This window comes from Chiroxiphia lanceolata, chromosome 9 (assembly GCF_009829145.1).
Source record: "Chiroxiphia lanceolata isolate bChiLan1 chromosome 9, bChiLan1.pri, whole genome shotgun sequence".
NCBI lineage: Eukaryota > Metazoa > Chordata > Aves > Passeriformes > Pipridae > Chiroxiphia > Chiroxiphia lanceolata.
Window position 1 is genome coordinate 31282684 of NC_045645.1, and position 19346 is coordinate 31302029.

Here is a 19346-nt window from a genome sequence, read left to right on the forward strand (position 1 = left end):
CACAGCACCACAGGTCCCAGTTACATACAGAGCTCTGCAGCATGGCCCTTCCTTTGTCTCTCTGCTGGGAAGGGTGGGACTTTGAGGTCTCAGGGAAGCTGAATTCAGGGATCTCTATATCCTGAATGTGCTGGTTTTGCTTGAGAATTAGAGGCACAGAATGAGCTGGTTGGCACAGCAGTTTGTGGCACAGCAAACTTAGAGACTCAAGGCAAGGGCCTTGTGGAGTTTTCATTGTTAGAGACGTTCAAAACCTGATTGCACATGGTCCTGGGCAACCAACCCTGCTTGAGCAGGCAGGTTGGATCAGGTGACCTCCAGAGGTCCTTTCCCACCTTAAACAATTGTGATTCTTCCATTACTTTTGTTCATTAGTTCATCTAAAATTGTATTAAAGACTTCTAGCAATAAGCTTATTGTGAGCCTTGGTAGCATTTGCCTAAACCTACTTTTAGCTGTCCCTGTGTGCTGCATTCCCTCTCCTTGCAGCTGGGAGAAGACTTGAGGAAAGGGTTAAGGGAGATCTGTAGTCTCCTTGTATCAGCATCTCCAAATTGCTTATGCTCCTGATTCATCTTGCAGCCAACTCCAGAGCTGCATTCCCAGTACACATCTCCTGCAGTGGTGGCTGCTCAGCACAGACCTGTGTGGCTGCAGGTTCAGCAGCTTTCTCTGCAGGATTCAGCAAGGAATTGTAGATGAATAGGACTTCTTAAAATAAAGTTGTGTAAAAACCAGGAATAAAATAGAATAAAGCATTAAGGGCACTGATATACTGGCCTTATCTAGCTTTTCCTTTCAGTACAGTGTTCTGGTATCTCCATAATTACATTCACGTTCTGACAGAGGCAGGCATGAAAACCACGTGCTTGTATTCCTCTCCTTTTTGCTGCTGCCTGGCTGGCCTTCAGCTTGTACCATGTACTGTTTCCTCAGGCTGGACTAAAGACTCCTAGATCTTCTTGAAAAGTGGTTTTGATGTTTTATGCTCCCAAAAAGCCAGAGTCTTTGGTCTGTTGGTCTGATGTCTGATGTCAGTGCTCAATGATGCAATGCTTAAATCAGCAAACCCATGAGATTTTGGACTTCTTAGAGAAGAGATTAATTTATAATGGAATTGTTGATTTTAGTAGTCCTGCAAGATGAGTAGTTCAAAAAAGGACATACTTCCAGATAACAGGGTGACTTCATAGAAAATGTAAAGGTGGTGTTGTCACAGCAAGTGTTAAAATTAAGTGTCCAGGATATCAAATGACTGCTGAATTATGGAGCAGTTGTCAGAGTGGGTCTGGGAGATAACTGAGTTGGTGTGTTAACGCTGCAGGTGGCCCTGGGTCTTCCTGAAGTGTTTCTGTCTGGAGTATTGGAAGAACTCCACTGTTTAAGAAAATGAGTGACAGATGTTCCCTTTTTGAAGAAACAGTCTGTGCACTTCAACAACTACAAACCTGAGAAGCTTTCTAAAATCAATCTATTGGCAAATCTTTATCTGAGCATGCTGCAAGGCACTTCCTCCTTGTTAAAATCAGTGGCACTGAACTGGATAAACTTCCTTGATATTGCAGCATTTTCTCTCTTTATTAGCGTTTTGCCAGCAGCAGTACAGATGCCAAAGGTCAGGGAGGCCCTACATAGCTACAGATTTTGTTGGAATTCTTTCTTAGACCTGGAGTCACTCGGCTTGTAAAGGAGAAGTCAAGCAACTCTGGAAAGCAGACCTTCCTTTAAAATCTTAAATGGACTGGTTATATTGATCATGTCATCTTTTGATGGCCAGAAGTAGGTTTAATTTCAGAATTTGTAAAAATACATTGAAAGAAACACTGACTAGAAAGACAGCTCCTTTGTCAGTGAGGCTGCAGGAAACTAATATTCTAAGACCTAGATTTTGTTTTTTAAAGATTTGGGTTTTTTAAAGAGTAACCATATTTTTATTTTTTATACTTCTTGTGGTGAAGATTTCTAGGCACTTATTTAAAAGTAAAGTAAGTTTTGTAGCACCATCAATTGAGGTAGATAAATAGGAGTTGAGGATTCAAATATATCCCTTTTTCCATGTTCCCTAAACAGTTTCCCATGATTTTTCCACATACTGAGGCAGCTAAGTATTGTTTGTTCGAAACAGGCCTTAACCTCTCTGCTTGATTCTGGAAATTACCCCATGAGTTGGTGGTAGAGTCAGAAATATTTGAATTTCAAAATGCAGATTATTACAAGAACAGTTTTTCCAATCTTGACACATGCAGTTGTGTCTTTAACAGAGGAGACATAATCAGAAAACTAATCTGAGAACTGGCAAACCAGAAGAAACTTGGGCAAAATTCCTTGCTCCAGGGGTAAATCTGTGGGTTACCTTTTTGACTTGTCCGATTATGAGGTGGTGCCTGTAACATATCTCAGAGAAAAAGGTGAGATGGTGACGAGTAAACTGGATAACATGGCTTTTGCTTGGGATGATCTGTGTTCATGTCCTCCAGAGAGCCATCCTTCCTAAGTAAGAGCCATTAAAAACCAGATCAAACCTCAGACAAGATCTGGTGCTTAAAACAATTCCCTTCGACCTCTAACAAAAGAATGCTGGATGTCGTATCTGCTAAAGATCGTGTGACCCAAATAAAGCCCCAAACATAATAAAACAGAAACTGAAATACTGTGATTTCTACAATCAGATGTGCATGGCCCTTCCTGCAAACTGTAAATCGTGTGGGGAAAAAAGTACCCAAACCCCATCAGGTGGTGTACAGAGCATCTCACTTCTTGTGAGAAATCAGGGAGCTCCCAGGATAAGGGTGTTAAGCATCTCACTTCTTGTGAGAAATCAGGGAGCTCCCAGGATAAGGGTGTTAAAGAGTAACTCTGGATTCACAGCGCTCCATGCCAGTGGCAAAAAATTCAGCCTGGTACTTTCAGACATTGATCTGTTGCCCAGTAGCACAAAGAGTGTTTTTCTTTTGACAACTACTCTGAGAGAGGATGTGGCAGAGTAAGGGGAATAAATTATGTATCAGTAGCAGAGGAGAGAGGGAGCGTGTCCAGAATGGGAGAGGGAGAAGGAAAACAAACCACAAACATAGTAAAGGTCATGGATATTGTTTGTTTTTCACAACAAGAGAGTTTATGCAGAATTGATTGTTTTGTGTCTGATCTAGCTTTGCTGTGATTTTTTACAGAAAAATGTCATCTCTTCTGTTGCTGATTGATAGCTCAACCCTGTTAAGGGCTGAGCTGTTTCTGCCTTACCTCTGTGACTGCTGCAGTGGAGAATCTAGAATGGTTTGGGTTGGAAGGGATCTTAAAGCTCATCCCGTCCCACCCCCTGCCATGGGCAGGGACACCTTCCACTAGCCCAGGTTGCTCCAAGCCCCATCCAAGCTGGCCTTGGACACTTGCAGGGATGGGGCAGCCACAGCTTCTCTGGGCAACCTGTGCCAGGGCCTCCCCACCCTCCCAGGGAAGGATTTCTTCTGTATATTTAACCCAAATTTCCCCTCTTTCAGTTTGAACCCATTCCCCCTTGTCCTGTAACTCCAGTTCCTGATGAAGATTCCCTCTCTGGTTCCCTCTAGCCCTTTCGGACACTAGAAGGTGCTGTGAGGTCTCCACATAACCTTCTCTTCTCCAGAACAGCTGCAGCTCTCCTATCCTGTCTCCAGAGGGGAGGTGCTCCAGTCCCTTTACTCGTGGCCCCCTCTGGACTTGCTTCGACAGTTCCTTGTCCTTCTTATGTTGAGGGCACCCAGCATAAGCAGGTCATCACAACACATCACTTTCTTTTTTAGAGCTCTTACAGAATAGTATTGACATAGATATCCTTATTAATCTCAGGCTCCCTTTTCCTTCTGTGCAGTCTTCAGGAACCTTGGAGTTGTCATTCTCTGTCATCCAAGTCTACCTTGTCCAGCATGTTGTAGCTGAAAACTGTCAGCACCACTTTCTGAGAGGGTGAAAAACCTTCTGCAAGGCAGGTAGTCAGTGTGTGTCCTCACCAGGGCTGCTTCTCCTCCCAAGCAGCTTTAAGACCGATTTCAGTGTTGAAAGGAGGTGACAGGAGGAGAGGAAATGGCCTCCAGTTTGGCCAGGGCAAGTTTAGGTTAGATATTAGGAAAAACTTTTTCACTGAAAGGGTCATGAGGCATTAAAATGGGCTGCCCAGGGCAGTGGTGGAGTCCCCATCCCTGGAAGTGTTCAGAAAACACGTGGATGTGGCACTTGAGGACGTGGTTTTGTGGTGAGCATGGCAGTGCTGGGTTGTTGGTCAGATTGGATGGTCCATCGTAAAGATTCTATGATTCTGTGAAATACACTGACAGCCTTCCAAAAGGAACATCATTTCCCATTTCCTTGGCGCTCGTGGGTGATGATATAAATAAGTTGGCCAGTTGGCCAGTGCAGTCCCAGTGGTTCTGCATCTCAAAGTGGCAGAGTCCCATCCCACAAGTGTTTTAACAATTGGCTGTTTTGAAGTGATTGGTAATTTTACATTCGTAGTCTAAAAGGGTGCATGTTGTAGATCATTTCTGAGGATCCTGTCTTGGGAATTCTCAAAATTTACCCACCACCTTGTCAAACACAGCTTGAGAAGTATAGGAAATAATTTGATAAAAGATGTTTGCTTCCTTGGGGCAGAGCTTTATTGGTAATACAAAATGATGAGAGAAGAGAGACCTTGACACTAAATTTAGCTCCAGGTGTGACCTGCCAGAAGCCCAGGCCTGCTTAGATATGATCTATTGATCTGGCCCTGTATCCAGGAGAACTGCTGTTCTTTCTGCTTGTGGAAAGGGGTTTTGCAGAAGCAGCAATAAATGCAGCTGAGAGTGAGCCAGCATTTGCAAATTCAGCTGACCAGGGTGTTTACTGAATTATCCTAAATATTATGTTCACTTTCAATATCTTGATACATAACTGTTAAAAAAAAAGTCTCCACAGAATAATCCCCTGCTTTTTTTCTCCATTTCTCTGTTAATTAGTACTGTCTGAGTGTTAGATGCTCTCAGCTGAATAAAAGCTGATGATGATTGCCTATTTATAGGCAAGAGCTGAACTACAAGATATGTATTACGAATATGCTACAGAAGACCTGAGCAGAAGCCAAACATCTTATATTCAATGTTTCTGGAAGGATGAGCTATTGATTATGTTTTTTTCCCCCCCAAATTCTGATTAGTAGGGAACCTGAGGTTTTCTTGGATCACAGATTCTACTTGGAGGGTTATAATGTGCATGGAAAATGAGGAGAGGAAAGGGATTGATAATGTCTATATACATGCTGGCACAATGTGTCCAGGTTCACTGGAAGCAGGAGTTTGGTAGGACATCAGTAATAATGAGGGCAGAGCTTCGTGCCAGTTGTGGAGATCATTTCAAACCCAGGCTGACTGACCTCATCTCTTCTATGTAGTTTGTGTTTTCTGCCTGTTTGTGATTATGTTTTAGAGGGTTTAAAGTAATTACTCATATTTCCTGTGTGGAACTGCACAGAACCACAGAGAACTTTAAGGAACAAAATAAGCAATCTGCAAAAAATCTGTTCCTTCAGCAAACACTTGGGTACTGAAACAATGTCATAATGTCAGGAACGTGCACCTGGCAGTCAGTGTTTCAATTTACGGCTTTTCAGGGTTAAGAGCCAGGTTTATTGAGGGTACCTCCAACTCCTGATACCAGCAGGAGGTGTGTTTTCATGTCTTGGCTGAACAGGAGAGATGAATGAATGCCTGCAGCAGCCTGGGGGCTTTTGCTTTCCATACAACATGTAGCAAAGTTTCAGTATCTGATCCTGAAGGAGCATGACACACCAGATTTCCAGGACATGGTAATTTTAGCTGCTGAAAGCCCATTCTGATTTTTTTTCCCCTTTTTTTCCTTTCCTTGGTACTCTGAATTCTGACTATTTTTAGCTAGTGAAGAGATGAAGTTCAGGTGATACAAATTCAGCTCGTTGAGCCTCACCAGAGATGCAGACCTTTAAAATGGGCCACTCAGGTGAACTTGCAATGAGTCTCCAGCACAGAGAATCCCAGAGTGGTTTGGTTAGGGAGGGACCTTAAAGCTCATCTCACTCCCACCCCCTGCCATAGGCACGGACACCTCCCACTAAAAAATGCAAATCATATATTTCTGTGTAAACATATGTGATAAAACCAACTCTGAAGGATTTTAAGATTAGAGATAAGCCTTTGGAAGTTCAGTACAATATAAGAATTGCCTACTGATATACCTAATGATATATTCTTGATCACACAGAGGTCCATGGTTTTGGGTTGTGTTCCTCACAGGCTCTCTGCCTGGTTGTGTACAAAAGTGCTTATCTAATGAGCTGCTTTATTTTTTTTCTTCCCCCTTACTATTTTGGTCATGTAACCCTGTGCCTTACTAGATACCACTCAGATCAGGATTGGAGGCTGGAGCTATTATTTCCCTCCTCAACGTTTCTGCAGGACTCATCACTATAGCGTTTCAATGCTTCAGATGTTAATTGATTTTTGTACCACCCTACTGAGATGGGAAATTATTATTAACCAGGGAAATGGAGCACAAGGAGATTGAGGTCAGAATTGCTGCTCAGTTGGAATGCCGGGTTTCAGACACCTGTGACCCGGTTTATTATTTCCTTAATATTCACATTAAACTGTTGAATTCCTTTAATTCTGCATCTCTCCATACTGAGCCAGCAGCTGTAATGCAGAAGCTGTAAGGAAAACTGGAATTTTTTTTGCATAAAGGACGTGCCTGGTTTCACAAAAGTAATTTTGGGGCAGAATTGGGCAAGAAATCTGAGTCTCAATACGGCATTGACATGTTATGCCCCAGGAGATTTTTCTTACTTAATAAATTCTTCTGGCTGATCCAATACTTATTCTCCAGTTCTTGGAAGTCTCTTCTGCTCCCTATCTGTAATTCATCATGAGAATGTGTCCACTTGAGACAACAAATGAATTGGAGTGCATGTGAGATGTTCTTAATTCAAAATTCCAGATGTAGGTGCATGAAAGATTGCCCTATGTTTCTACTGTAACATTTATTTAATACAAACAGTTTTCTGTTCTCTTTGTTATTTCTCTGTCCATCTGCCTTCTGGCATCAAATGCCCACACGGAGCAGCATCTTTAGAGCTGGAAGTGGCAGCAATGTCAAGGAGTCAGTTTTCCAGGGCAGTTGCTCCGTTGCAGGAGCTGTTTCAGAAGGGAGATGACTTGGAGCAGAGAGCTCGTTCAGCAGGGTGGCAGCTGTCAGAGCGCTGACACGTGAAGATAATTCTTTTCCTCAGTAGAATATTGTTTCTCTGAGTTGGCAGCACCGAAATGATTATTAGAAGTAAGAAAGATCATTAGAACTCTGAATGCTTTGATAGCCATCTCACCTTAGCTTTTTTATTTTTCCATCATAAATTAACTAATCATGACTTTCAGAAGAATAAAAATCCTCCAAAAGCCTAAATGAAGAGAACTGTAAACCGTGGTACTCCTGAGAACAGCGCTGTCGACAAACTGCCTGCAAAAAGGTAGAAACTTAACCAAGGTATTTTTGGTCTATTTTAAGAAGTAGTTCTACACTCTAGACTCATTGCTTGGTTGTCTGCAATTATGGGTTTATTGTATTTTGAAGGGATATTGCTTTTTGAGAAAGAGTTAATTCTCCAGTCTTCCAAATTAATTTTTTGGGGTCCATTTAATTGTTTTCCTCTAGTTTTTCAGAAGTATCTTTTGTTAATAATGCTGAATGAAGACTGCTTCAGGTTCCTTTTAACTCAGTAAAAGTGACTGTGCACTTGGACCTTTACACAAATATTTTTGGCCCTACCTTGGACATCTTCCTTGTCAACTTCTGTGTGCTCAGTTACATGTTGGCCTCCCGATCGAGGAAGGAGAAGTACAGGGAAGTCAAACACAATGTCCCAGCTTGACAGGAAAGTGATGTGTGTGCTGGACGTGGTGCCCTTCCTGTAATTTTCTCTGGATCTTATCAAGTTTGTGCTGAAGAATTCACATAAATGTGCTGGTAGATCTCAAATGCTGTTTAAGGCATTTCCTCATCTGGGACCCAAATTGCAGTTTTCCAGCCTCTCTGGTGTTTGGAAGCCATGTAAATGAAAATACTCATTAAAGAAGTCTGATTAGAGAACTTCTTGTTATTAAATTTTCATTGTTATTCTGTGTTTTCTTGCTTCGTTGTGTGGTTAGTTTTGGTTGCTCATAGTTGCACGGTACTTTGATGAGAATCATCATGATAACACAGTGAAAGCACAAAACCAGGTTTTATTTTCTCCAGCAGTACCAATTGGCATAATAAAAAACATCCCCTTTCTTTGTAAGCTTTCCTTGTCATAGCACACAACAATATGCCTGGTATTTTAGAGGGCTGGAACACCTCTCCTGTGAGGAAAGGCTAGGAGGGCTGGGGGTATCCAGCCTGGAGAAGAAGAGAAGGCTCCAGGGTGAGCTTAGAGCCCCTTCCAGTACCTAAAGAGGCTCCAAGAGAGCTGGAGAGGGACTGGAGAGGAACAGGACAAGGGGGAATGGCTTCTCACTGCCAGAGGGCAGGGTTGGATAGGATACTGGGAAGGAATTCTTGGCTGTGAGGGTGGGGAGGCCCTGGCACAGGCTGCCCAGAGAAGCTGTGGCTGCCCCTGGATCCCTGGAAGTGTTCAAGGCCAGGTTGGATGGGGCTTGGAGAACCAGGGCTGGTGGAAGGTGTCCCTGCCCATGGCAGCAGGTGGAACTGGATGAGCTTTACGGTTCCTTCCAACCCATACCATTCTGGGATTCTCTGTGCAGTGTTACTCAAGCTAAAATACTAAAGGGGGTCAGAAAACACGAAGTGATGTTTGTGCTCGGGGCATCCATGGCTGTGTCCTCACTGCCATGGAAGGGGATGGAGGAATACAGCGGTGAGATTTCATCTCTGGGGTAGTCTGGTCTGGCCCAGGATGGTGCCTCTGTGTGTGTTGGCTACGGATGGGCCCAAAGGGAGCTGGAGCTGGGAATTGCTGTGGACCTCTGGCTCGGCCCTCCCCAGGCAGCTGCATTTCTATGTGGCACAGGCTCTCTACAGAGGCTTTATGGGATTAAGAAACCACCGAAATTCAGGAGATTACCTGGTTACTGACTCCAGCAAGTATAAAAAGAACTTTTTTTATGGAAAGCCCTGGATTACGAGATACAGTCTGAGGGTTTAGAAGCTTTTCTGTAACAGAGTTATTTTGTTTTCAAGGTAAAAGTATATCTAAAGGATTTATTTTCCAAGTCACAGGTGAGGATTTTGTTGATTTTTCCTTAAGGATTAGAAAGGTAATAGAGAAAAGCACCATTTGATATTTACCAACCTAAAGGTATATCTCGCACTGATGGCAACTGGAACCTGAAGATAATTGATTAACTGTTGTAGTTTCAGCTCTGACGTGTTGATACCACTTCCTCATGCACACAGTGGTGTTTCTCAGGTCTGATTGGAGTGATTCCCATCTTTTTATAGGAATTCTTTATGAATTTTTAGCTATCACTTTTTATGGCCACTTGATACACATTTCAGATTAGTACCTTTGAACTTGCAGGAGAGGGACACTCTAATTCTCTTGGTTTTTTTACTGCCAGAGCAATACAATAAGCATATGATCTGTGGTAATAATGCCCCAACAGTTAAATAACTAGTAATTTCCTTGGAGTTTTAAGGATGAACCTTAAACCTGAAGGCCAGAAAACAATCCATGTTGCTCTGGCTAAACTGTCGAGTTATTACTGCATCTGAGACTGCAAAGGATTTTCAGTTTCTTCTCAGAACATTTCTGGAGGATGAGTCAGTAAAGCAGTTACCTGATGTATCCATGTTGATTACACAGGGCATTTTCTGTTATGTAGATGTTTAATTACACTGTTACCGGGTTAATACATCGAGGTTTTTCTCTCTTTTTTTACAGGATTCTGCTCAGGAGAGTGTCATCAAACGAGATATCCATCGTACATACCCAGCACATGATTATTTCAAAGATACAGAAGGAGACGGTCAGGAATCTCTGTACAAAATCTGTAAGGTACAGTCAGTGCTCTGAATTTTAAAGTGGCTCCATATGTTGCTGTGACTGTATTTTGCCCTACTAACCCTGTTCTGGTCCAAGTCTCTAATCAGTAGGATCTGAAAGCTTTAGGCTGCGTGTGGAGAGTGTAGCGTTTCTGCAGCACTTCCTATAACCTTGCATTTGGCATCTCCTGAGGTGCAGGTAAGAGGAGCAAGGCTTGGGCTGGCTTTGCTGAGGGGCACTTTGAGGTCAGAGATCCTCCTCAGTGGAAGTGTGTAGGAGAACGTGGTTTTGCTCTGAGCTTGAGAGGTTTGCAGAGGAAGAGAAACCCTCAGAGCAAGCTCTGCTGTGAGGTTAAATAGGAATGTCTGTAGATGATTATCCAGAGAACCAAGTTCGCTGACCATTCCATAAGCAGAGCTTTCCACTCACTGCTGCCAGGTCACCCCAATGAAAAAAAAATTCTAATATTAATGTGCACATGGGGAAGTCAAGGTACTAAATGAACAGGTTTGTCTAGCTTGTACAGGTAGACTTGAGTTGCTCAGGAGAGATCCAGAAGGAAGAATACTGCAACTTGGTGGGTAGTTCTCTGGCTGGCACTTGTGGATTCTATTGCGGTTTTGGCAGTCAGTTTTTGTTTCACATTTGTTTCTAAAACTCAGGAAATTCGTGTAGAATATTCTGTAGAATACTATATAATGTAGAATTCATTCTATTCATCTGGAATAAACGATTGCCTTAGGCAAAACCACTTCCACTTCCCTTCCTCTTCCTTGTTACTGTTTCTACTTCCTTCTGATTAATAGAAATGATGGAGTTGTCATAACAAGTACAAAAGAACGTCCTGCCTTTGGGGTGTAATGATACATATTCCTGTTCTCCAGATGAATTCTGTGGGGATACAGACTCCTATTCAAACAGTAATCTGGATGACTGTTATAAATAGAGCTGCTTAGGTATTGAAGTTCATTACTGTGAGTAATTCACATTAAAAGAAGAGATACAAAGTAAAGGAACGGGGAGAACTTTGAACCAATCTTATTGATTTCTCACTGATCTTGGAGGGCTCTAGAGGGCTACAGGAAAACAGTTCTTGTGCCAATCTTGGAAAAGAATAACCAGGACAATACAGGTAATTGTGGCCTTCTCGCTTTGATATCAGTTAAGTGAAAAATGATGGAATAATATTAATCTTTTCAAGAATTATATGTGAGAAATGTGTTATAATGAAGGCCTATGAGTTTACTGAAAATAGATCTTGACAAGCTAACACAAAAAACCAGAAATACAGGTTTCATTGACGAAGGTGATTCTACTGAAATTCTGTACATCATTTAGCCCGAGGTGGAAAGAACACGTAAATGCTGGACAAGTTAGAGCATGAGCAAGATACACATTAAAGAATTTAAAACTGGCCAGCAGGTTCCTAAGCATCAGTACTGAATTAATGGGATTCAGTCAGGGCATCATGGAGAACCCTTGCTCATTCCAGGCACTCTCGTTAGTGCCCTGAAAGAAACAAGAAAGTCATTTGTCGTGAAGGTATCTCCATGACACAGGGAAAAAGGGAATGGTAAATAATGAGACGTGGAGAAGAGAAGGCTCTAAGGAGACCTTAGAGCCCTTCTGGTTCCCAAAAGAGCTCCAAGAAAGCTGCAGAGGGACTTTGGACAAGGGCCTGGTGGAACAATTCGGCCCCGGAGCCACAAGCTCATGGGCTCAGCCAGGAGTTTTACTTTATATATATATATATATATTTCTACTGTCCCTGTCAATGTGAGCTGAGTGAGGGGCTGTAGGAGCTGGGGGGTGTTATAGGGCAGTGTCCTCCCTGTCCCTCAGGAGCTGTGGGGTGTTATAGGGCAGTGTCCTCACTGTCCCCATATGAGCTGTGGGGTGTTATAGAGCAGTGTCCTCCCTGTCCCTCAGGAGCTGTGGGGTGTTATAGGGCAGTGTCCTCACTGTCCCCATATGAGCTGTGGGGTGTTATAGAGCAGTGTCCTCCCTGTCCCTCAGGAGCTGTGGGGTGTTATAGGGCAGTGTCCTCACTGTCCCCATATGAGCTGTGGGGTGTTATAGGGCGGTGTCCTCCCTGTCCCTGTGAGCTGTGGGGTGTTATAGGGCAGTGTCCTCCCTGTCCCCATATGAGCTGTGGGGTGTTATAGGGCAGTGTCCTCCCTGTCCCTGTGAGCTGTGGGGTGTTGTAGGGCAGTGTCCTCCCTGTCCCCATATGAGCTGTGGGGTGTTATAGGGCAGTGTCCTCCCTGTCCCTGTGAGCTGTGGGGTGTTGTAGGGCAGTGTCCTCCCTGTCCCCATATGAGCTGTGGGGTGTTATAGGGCAGTGTCCTCCCTGTCCCTGTGAGCTGTGGGGTGTTGTAGGGCAGTGTCCTCACTGTCCCTCAGGAGCTGTGGGGTGTTATAGGGCAGTGTCCTCACTGTCCCCATATGAGCTGTGGGGTGTTATAGGGCAGTGTCCTCACTGTCCCCATATGAGCTGTGGGGTGTTATAGGGCAGTGTCCTCACTGTCCCCATATGAGCTGTGGGGTGTTATAGGTTTCCTGGGATGTTTGTGACCAGCAGCTGCTCCGAGGCTTCCCCGTGTGGGCTCCAGGGGCTGCCATGAGGGACATGATGCCATCTCAGCTCCGTGAGGTTCAACCCATCCCTTCCTCTCCACCCCCAACCCCCCCCCCCCCCCACACACACACATACACACCCACACCCGAGGTGGTTCCGACCCAACAATTCCTGATCTGGTGTCTGACACCTGCAGTGACAGCACAAGGGGGAATGGCTTCCCACTGCCAGAGGGCAGGGTTAGATGGGATATTATGAAGAAATTCCTCCCCGTGAGGGTGGTGAGGCCCTGGCACAGGCTGCCCAGAGAAGCTGTGGCTGCCCCATCCCTGGAAGCGTCCAAGACCAGGCTGGACGGGGCTTGGAGCAACCTGTGCTAGTGGAAGGTGTCCCTGCCCATGGCAGGGGTGGAATGAGGTGAGCTTTAAAGTCCCTTCCAACCCAAACACTTCTGGGAACCTGCCATCTGGATCAGAGGCCTGGCAGTGTGTCTATCAGGTCAAGGGCTGCTTTTCCTGTGAAGCATTTTGTATTTACCTGCAGTTGAATGCCCTCTCCCACTTGTCCACTTTCTCTTGATAGAACATGATCTGTACAGCAGCTTTGCAGTCAGGTTTTAATTCCCTGCTCCAAGCAGCTCTGTCTCATCAGCAGTCTTTGTAACTGTGCTGTCTTCATGTGTTCTTTAAGGTTTGTGTGAATATTTGCAGCAGCATCAGCCCTAGCACATCTTTCTGCAGGGTTCTGTGAGTGACCTCACCTTCATACTCTGTGTGAGAGCTGTTTATTCCTGCCTTTTGCTTTCTGTCCTTTAACCTATTATTTGAGTGTGTAAGAGGACTTTCTATAGCAACTTAGTTCCCTAAAAAGCCTTTGGGAAGGGCCTTTTGGGAAGTTGAAGGCTTTGTAAAAGTCCTGGAAGACTTACTGACTCTCTCATTCTTTATGTACTCATTGGTTCAGAGAAGGATTTGGGAATCACTGCTTCCTGGTAGAACAGTCATATCCAATCTACAGCATGACATTATTCCTAAATTTAATGATTTTAGAGTTGATGGTTTCTACCTACTTGCCAGTATTGAGATCAGACGCAACTGCTGTGGAGATTTCCAGGGAGGTACTTTTCCTTCATCCTCACATAGTTTTCTTAAATGATTGTGACTGTGGCTGGGTCTGACTGGACCTTGAGTTTATGATTGATCTGGTGAATGTTAGAGAAATATTGTTTAAAGCTAATTAATTTGCGTATAAACTTGTCATTCCACTGGGAATAAGAAGTAATAATCTCTGTTGAAAGTAATATTGTGGCAGCTTTATATTATTAAAATAACTTTTACCAGAGGTGTGGGGCATTCATAGCCTTCTTCTAATATGAAAGCAAGAGGTTTGAAGAATGGGATTATTGAATAAGGCTGGGAAAGGTCTGTCCTCAAGTGGGAGGGTAAAAAGCTGAAGAGCGTTTTCTTCATTCCCCACTGAAATGAGAGATGATCTGAGCTGTCAGATAAAAAGGAAAACCATTAAAGGCTCACTGCCTCATTTTAACAGGTCTGTCAGTTTTCCTTCCGTCTCTTAATCTCACCTTCAGAACAGCAAGAACTCAGGAAAGACGGAAACTTTTTCTGTTGTGGAACATTTATGTGACAAAGTACCTAAAAATAAAGTTTAAGGCTGACAATGGTGATAAGGAACAAAAAGAGTTCCAGATTCTAGACTGGAGGTTTCGCTTGAGGACACCGCACAAGGTAGACGTGCACAGAGCGAATTTTGGGGAAATTTTTTGGGAAAAGAGCTCCTTTCCTACATGCTTTCTGTTTAAATACTCTGCAAATTCCAGCTCTGTTTAAAGACCTGTCTCTTGCTGTTACAATGCATAACTGAGCAGTGCTCTGGGCCTGCTTCCATGCTGCATATGTACTTACAGCTCCATGCTCTGGGGAATCGCAGCACTTGGCACAATTAATCCTCTCAGCTGTTTGCAGTGTGTGCAGTGCAGAATTTAACAGGACATGTGTTTTCCCTAATTTCCTGATTAAAGTAACTCCTATTGGACAAACAACCAGTGTGACTTCAATGGGAAAAAGGGAGCACGGTGCAGGGAAATCCATCGGGTTGGCTGGGTGGGTGTTCTTATTGGGCAGACTGGGAAAACAGGCCCAACGCTTCCCTGGGGGTTCATCAAATGTTTGAATTGCCTCTCAGAGATTCCAAGTTGCTGTTCATGTTTTGCAGTGAACCGAGGTGCTGTGGAAAGATATGAATCATTTGTGTCATGGCATGTTTTGTTACTAAATCCTGATCTCCTTGGTGGCTCAGATTCGTAGTTTGTTCCTAATCCCAGTCTCACTTGCCTGAAGGTTTTCCATGCAGGATCAGTGTGTGGCTGCTTTGCTGTGAGAGCGAACACTCCATTTTAGTTGTCTTTGTTGGTACCCACATTAGCAGAGGGAACAATAAACTGTTTTCTAGCAGAGCTAACACCGACTGGGCTCTGATATGGGTGGTTTTTTTGGCTTTCTTTGCTGTATATTGAAGTGTGAAAATGTCTTTGAGTTGTTCTTCTGTGACCAGCAGCTTCTATGCCTGTGATAAGCTGTGAATGATGGATTACTCTTTGGCAGAGCTGCTGCTCAGTGCTGGCCTCTGAACTGAAAGTCTAATTTTCATCCTTTTTTTTACATTTTCATCTCCATTTCATTGCAGCATCTCTTTTCAAATAGTCACCTCTTCTCACTGTGCACTTATTCTTCCACATTTTTCAATCCTTAGCATCTTCTCAGATTTCCAAATGGGATGTTGCAGTGTTTGTCCACTTTGCTGCTATTATTTGTCAGAGAGGAGTCTATTTGCCAATTTTAGGATAAACATGGGAGCATAAACACGATCAGTTAGGAATTACTTTTCATCTATTTTTAGTTGTTTATTTTCTTTACTCCTGGGTTGAAGAGCAATTCTGGTAAATATTGTTGTCTTGTTTCATGCAAGGGATTTTTAATGTTATCTTGTGTTTATTCTATTAACGTATTAATAAGGCTCCTTCTCCTGCATCTGTGCTCAGCGAGGAGGCAGCAGCGCTGTTCCTGCACTCGGGGCTTCTGCTGAGCCTGCACTGGTGGAAAGGTCAGCACTGGAATCCTGGATGCTGGAAAGAGCCTGTTCAGGGGCCTGCCTGAATAAATGTGAAGATTTCTTCATCCCCTCAGTCCTTCCAGCTCTGGGGAAGGCACATTGTGTAACAACCACGTGCCTCTCCCTGATACTCAATAAATGAGTAACTAATGTCTAAAAATACAGTTTTCAGCTAGCACAGAAATTCCTTGTATAATGTGATACATCCTCAATGCTGCAGTCACAGGAATATTACTACTTTCAGGCTGTTAGCCCTTATGATAAATTTAGGTATGGAGTTTGAAATTGTACTATCACTAAAATTATTCAGCGACCGAGCATGTCAGAAAATACATTGTCTGCATCAAAGTATGGATGTTTTCCTGACAGAACCTGATTTTCAGACACTTTTAACTCTACTAAGCCAGACTTCAGCACAGAGCTGTGTCTGTGTCAAACATTGAGCAGCATCCATAGGTCATTTCTATCTGTGAGAATCACGAGAGGGGAACTGAAAGCTCTGGAATGTGAGACAGACACTACAGGAATATTTTTCATGAACTCTCTTTAGTTTCTGCTGTAACTGTTTCGTTTCCGGTGTTATTGAGTCACTGTGGTAAAGGCTGATATTTGCTAGTTAGTTATTCAGCAGGTGTAACCAGTCCTTTTCATGCTTATGAGGATGCAGAATGATGAGAAATATTTCATTCTGGAATTTGGGACGTACTCCTTTCTCTTCCTTATTGATATCTGCTGGGACCCCTAGGCAGCAGTTACACAAATCCCAGATCTGGGGCTTTAAATTCAAATCAGCCTCCTTTCTGTTTGTCTTTTAGATGCTACTTACTTGGCAGGTTTCTACCTGTAGAAGATTCTGATCTTGGGAGATTTCCCTCCATTAATTGTTTTAGAGAATAATTTCTGTCCACCTCTGGATTCTTCATTCACTTTCCCAACATGTAGGTGGTTCTCTAGCATGGACTTCATTTTAGGAGACTGTTGCTTCCAAAGAATTCACTTCCTGATGATGATGTACCAATACCTGCACAGCAGTTCTCATCAGCAGACAGATAAATATTCAAAATGTGTTTTAATTCTCTGAGATCCTCATTTAGTTAAAATGAAAGAAAATAGGCTTCAACTCAGAACCTCCATTAAGTCCCACTTACAAGACAGAGAATATTTAAAGTCTCAGTTAACTGGGGAATTGTGATTGGAAGTTCCCCAAGAGTTTAAGAAAATAATCAGTTAAAAGGCTGTGACACTGTCACAGGTTGTCATGGGAGAGATCCCATTCTCTTGAAATTACAAAATTACAATGACTGCAGTGGAAAAAGGGGATTTGGGATTTTGCTTTGTTTTCATATTTCACGTGGAAGGAGAAAGTTCCTCAGTTCCTTAAAAGCATAAATCCTAAATAATAAATCTTAGATCTTTTGTTAATGATCTGATATTGTAGTGGTATCTGTAGGCAGCATCCTTATTTCTGAGGCTGTTTCGGTTAATTATGTCATATCTCAGCAATACCAAGTCCCATAGGTTACTTAAAAATAAAATAGTGTAATTGGAAATGTAATATGCATAAAGCTTCAGAAATCTCTTTGCATTGGGTAGATGCAGTGAAATCATGTCGATTTTAGAGACTTCCTTAAAGAGAAATCTTTAGTTGCTGGGATTATAATGCTTTGATTTAACAGGAGAACCTTCACTTCTAATTCTGAAGTGAAGTTTGTGTCCCCATATCTGATAACAGCTGCTTGTCAAGATGAGATTTTGGGGAAGGACCTGGTGGAAATGAATTTCAAAAAGCACACAGATCAAGCAGTTAATGGTTTTTTCCCATGGTTGTTGGTTGCTTCAAAGGTTTGTTAATGATGATGTCCTTTTACTGGGGCCCTCAGTTTTTCACTTATATAGCCAATGTATATCTGTGTCCACTAATTAATTTCACATTTTTATTTAAACCAAATTATCCAGAACTTGCTGATTTGTAGTTCTATGGATCAACATTTTTAGAAAAGTTTCAGTTTAGGCAAGTAATGGTTTACCAGTTTATTCTCCCTCTCTAAGATTTTTGGGTGAATACCATCTGTTCTCAATAAATCTTGAATTTTTTTATTCCCTTTAATTGATCATCCCTTCTGATACTCAGCTGGACACAGATCCTTCAACACACCCCCTGTTAGAAATGGTTTCATCAGGATGACAACCCCTGGGATTCTTCTGGAATAAACCAGTCACAAAGTTCACGGTGATTTTCTGCTGGAGTTTAAATGAAACTTTCTTACATCGACCATGTATTTTCCAAGCAGAGACTTTGCCTTCCTGCTCTGCATGTGTTTGAAGTAGATTTATTACTAGTTCAGATGTGCTCAGGAAGTTGATTATGAGAGAATTTGCTGGTCTTCCTTCATATTTTTCTATTTAACGTGCAGAGTGAGGACTTCCTTCCACCCTCCTCATTTTGCCATAATTTCAGCTTCTTTCACAATCTCAAAAGAAGTATGTTTTTATTTCTGATAACTTCCTGTACTTTTCAATCTATGTCAGTTTTGGAAGCAGTTTGTTGCTTTCTCAATACTTACTTTAAAATAATTCCTTTGGATTAATTTATTGGTATTTTCAGCAAATTATTTGCTATAATGCTTCTCACAAAGGAGAACCCCCAGGCATTGATAGTTTGCTGTTAATTTTTCAGCCTGGAATTTTTAAAGTAAATTAGAAGCGTTGTTATATAGTATGAAGAAATCATAAATCAAATTTCTCATGTTTCTAGGTGGAGTTGGCCTTTAGAAAGCAGGAATAATACATCTTTTAGGAATGCTACAGATATAAAATATTAGGCATAATAACTGATTAATTGGGGGAACAAATAGATAAATACTCATGATGGTGAATAATCAGAAGATGGTTCTAATTAGTCATATGCAACATTAATTTAAGCATTTAACGTAATTTCTCTTAATTTAGTGCTTGGTAACTGAAGAGTAATTTTAAATTAATTTTTTTGAAGAGAACATCCCTTTTCCCCCCCAATCCAAATTTTGTGTTGTGCATTTCTGGAATTATTTTTTCTGTTTGGCTTCAGTGGCTAGAGCTGGTTCAAACTAGTATGCAGATTGAAATGGTTAATTAAAGGGGTTTTTTTCCAATGATTTCTGTGACTGATGTTCGTGAATTTGCATGGCCCCTGAACCTGAGCAGTGGGCTGGGATTATTTTCACTCAGCTCCTGACTAATTCCATGGAACAGCCTTCAAAACAGTGGTGAGCAGTGGAGACAAAGGGCAAAGAGCCGCAGGTCCCAGGGCAGCTTTTCAAAAGGGAAATGTATGGGGGGAGTTTTTCAGAAACGGTGACCTTTAAAGGAATACTCAGGTGGTATCTACAGGAATCCTGTCTCCTGGAATCATTGCAGAATTCCTCACAAATATGAAGTTTTGCCCATCTGAATGAAGAGGGAAAGTGATTTAAAGAGTTTATGCTTTGGCCTCCATTTCAGCATTTCTGGGAGAATTAATTTGCAGTTTTGTTGGTTGGAAAAGTCACATCTCTTTTTCAGTCAGTGATTACCTTCTGGAGAGGCAGCATAGCCGCCTCTGGAATACTGGAGGATGGTCCTGGGTGGGTTTGGTTCCCCAGC

At 42.5% G+C, this 19346-nt stretch overlaps 1 protein-coding gene across 8 annotated transcripts in view; it reads left to right on the forward strand.

The window, feature by feature from the left end:
- The window catches only part of RABGAP1L (RAB GTPase activating protein 1 like), a 225841-nt gene that overhangs the window by 112084 nt on the left and 94411 nt on the right, over positions 1-19346 (forward strand). For all 8 annotated transcript variants that reach the window (XM_032697201.1, XM_032697204.1, XM_032697202.1 and 5 more), the window contains one exon: positions 9917-10030. In XM_032697201.1, coding sequence (XP_032553092.1) covers positions 9917-10030 — 114 coding nt within the window. The remainder of the gene's footprint in view (positions 1-9916; positions 10031-19346) is intronic.